The 3170-nt window shown below is 52.9% G+C and overlaps 1 protein-coding gene across 1 annotated transcript in view; it reads right to left on the bottom strand.

Moving 5' to 3' along the window:
* The window catches only part of PRMT1 (protein arginine methyltransferase 1), an 11089-nt gene that overhangs the window by 5127 nt on the left and 2792 nt on the right, over positions 1 to 3170 (bottom strand). Inside the window, exons 4-6 of the mRNA XM_015565427.1 lie at positions 1933 to 2098; positions 1729 to 1792; positions 201 to 343 (exon numbers count right to left, since the gene is read on the bottom strand). Coding sequence (XP_015420913.1) covers positions 201 to 343; positions 1729 to 1792; positions 1933 to 2098 — 373 coding nt within the window. The remainder of the gene's footprint in view (positions 1 to 200; positions 344 to 1728; positions 1793 to 1932; positions 2099 to 3170) is intronic.

Below are 3170 nucleotides of genomic sequence, written 5' to 3' on the forward strand. Positions count from 1 at the left end.
TCCTTGTCACCACGTAGCTACCAAAAATTGTTATACTCGTTTGGCTGTGGGCCTTCCAACATCTGTGTGGGCAATCCCGTGTTAAGTCCCCTGTGTGGGAAATACCTGGCCTGGCTTTGGCTTCCGGCCTGGCCCCCGACTGATACATGCAACAAACACCCTCAGGACCCAGGCTGCGTCCCCCCCTGCCAGGGCCTCACCAGCCACTTGTCTCGGGCATAGAGCACGGTGTTGAGCATCGACTCGTAGAAGAGACAGTAGCCCATCCACTCGCTGATGATGATGTCAACCTTCTCCACCGGCAGCTCCACCTCCTCTACCTTCCCCTTGATGATGGTCACCACTGTAGGGGCAGAGAGGGGCACAGGCCTGAGGAGACCCATCCGACTGCCTCCCTCTGGGGGTCCAGGGCCTGGGGACCCCACTGGGGCAGCCCTTGACTTCTAAGGAAGGGCTGGGGGCTACATTTGGGCACCTTCAAAGAACTCTGCCAGCTGAAGCCACGCCCTGCTCACTCAGTTTCAAGTTCACTCACTCTAGACATTTCCTGAGGCAGAAGCAGAAATCTTACAGGGATTAGGTAGTAGGCGATGTTAAGGTTTTGCCAGTAATAGCACGATCATCTATTAGAAACACGCACCGCAGGATCTAAATGACATCACAGCTGGAATTTGCTTCCAATGGACATATTTAAAGCTGAGTGTTGGGTACTTGAGGGGGCGGGTGTCACTAGTCTTACTAAGAAAGAAAGAAAAATCCCTTCAGTTACTAAATTACTAAATACTAGGAGACTTCACAACCAGAAAACCCACCCCCTTCCCCCAATCTCTGCCCCTCAAACCTCGCAGGTGGGAACTCAAAGGCCATCTGGCAACATCTAGCAGCTTACACATTTGACCCATCGACCTCACAGATGTACCAGTTCATTTGTGGAATGACCTTATATGCAGGAGAGGAAACGCTGAGAAGTAATTAAATGCCCATCACCAGGAGCCTGGTTAAGGAGGCCCGGTATGTGAGTATCAAAAAGAACAAGATCCTCTCAATGTCCTGCAACATGTTAAACGACACAATGACCGTAGAGAAAAAGGGGCGGGGCCGGTGAGTGCCAACCTATGAACCAGGAGGTCACGGTTTGATTCCGGTCAGGGCACAGGCCCGGGTTGCACACTTGATCCCCAGTGGGAGGTGTACAGGAGGCAGCCGACGAATAATTCTCTCTCATCATGGATGTTTCAATCTCTCCCTCTCCTTTCCTGTCTGAAATCAATAAAAAAAGGTATTTTTTTAAAATAAGAAAAAGCAAAGGGAAAGACTTGTGTGAAATGCCATTTGCGTAAAAATAACGCACGTAAATGTAGAAACGTTGACACGCATATGTGCCGGTAGGTACAGAGTCTGGGAATGTTGGCTGAGCTCCGAGAGGGCGGCTGAGTGCCTTCCCACGTGGCCCTGTTCGCTGAACTATCTGAAGACTGCTTCTTGCCTGAGGTTTTAGAGCAAGGCACTGAGTTTGGGACTTTAACACTTAAATTCTAAGACAGTAGAACCTGCTTTTCAGGTTGTGGGCTCTGAGGAGGTTGAATTCTCAGGCTGTTGGTGGCCCAGAGCCCAGGGGAGAGGACAAGTTGAATCTGTGTTCAGTGGCCCCCACCCTCCTGCCAAGGGCCCGGGGAAGCTGGGATCGCCCCTTCCGCCCCCACAAACCCATTCTCTTCCTGGGCTCACCATGGTCTAACTTGTTGGCTTTGACGATCTTCACCGCATAATCAGAGATACTGGAACACTCGATCTGGGGTCCAGGAAGAAGTGAGGGTGAGACCCCCCCCCAGTCCCATCCTCACCTCCCACCCCCTCTATCCAATCCCTGAGCCCCAAGGTGTCCCTTTCCGTCCCAGGGCCCAAGCCCACCCCACTGTCCAGGACACTCACCCCAATGACCTTGCGGGCCCCGGCCTTGGCAGCAAACATACAGAGAATCCCCGTGCCGGAGCCCACGTCCAGCACCACCTTGTCCTTGAAGAGGTGCCGGTTGTGAAACATGGAGTTGCGGTAGGTGAGGGTGCGCACCTCGTCTTTCAGCATCTCCTGGGGAGACGGGTTGTGGAGGTACCATGAGGGGCCTACATTCACAGCTGGAAACGGGTGTCCTGGCCTCTGACATGCTGACAGTTTGGAGTGCCAGAGCTCAGCCTTCCCACTTGCTTATTAGTCCCTTCGGAACAAGTTATTTCCTTTCCACGTGCCTCAGTTTCCCTATCTGTAACATCAGACTGGATAGACTAAACTCCCATCGTAGATTAGCCAGATTCTACCACTGCCTCCTAAGCCTCAACTACATTTGCTTTTAAAAAGTCCTCAGTAGCCCGGTCAGCGTGAATCAGGGGGTCATGGTTTGATTCCGGGTCAGGGCACATGTCTGGGTTGTGGGCTTGATCCCCGTAGGAGGTGTGCAGGAGGCAGCTGATCAATGACTCTCTCTCATCATTGATTTTTTAAAAAAAATATATTTTATTGATTTTTTACAGAGAGGCAGGGAGAGAGATAGTCAGAAACATCGATGAGCGAGAAACATCGATCAGCCGCCTCCTGCACATCCCCCACCGGGGATGTGCCCGCAACCCAGGTACATGCCCTTGACCGGAATCGAACCCGGGACCTTTCAGGCTGCAGGCCGACGCTCTATCCACTGAGCCAAACCGGTGTCGGCATCATTGATGTTTATATCTCTTTCTCTCTCTCTCTCCCTTCCTCTCTGAAATCAATAATCCACTGACCTATACACTCAAAAAAATAAAAAAGAAAAAGACCAAAAGAAAAAATCCACAGAATCCACCCCAACTCCTGGGACAGCCTCCAGGGAACCAGAGGAGAGGAGCCATCTGCACACCAGACCTGAGCAGCTGGGGGGCAATCCCACCGCTGGTCACTAGAGGGCGGCAGAAACCAGCCGCTCCGACCTCCAGCTGCATCTCGGCCAAGCATGTGGGCTCCCACCCCGGCCTCCCAGGAGGGATCCGATAGAGCACCTGGCTAACCTTGGTCTCCAAGGCAACCGCGGGCAGAGCAGACCCCAGGGTGAGCTTGGGACATGCGCAGAGGGGCAGCCTGCGGCCAGGGAAGGCAGGGTGCATGGTGGGAAATTCAGTTCCAGCCCTCCCGTAAATTAA

Source organism: Myotis davidii, unplaced genomic scaffold (assembly GCF_000327345.1).
Source record: "Myotis davidii unplaced genomic scaffold, ASM32734v1 scaffold2100, whole genome shotgun sequence".
NCBI lineage: Eukaryota > Metazoa > Chordata > Mammalia > Chiroptera > Vespertilionidae > Myotis > Myotis davidii.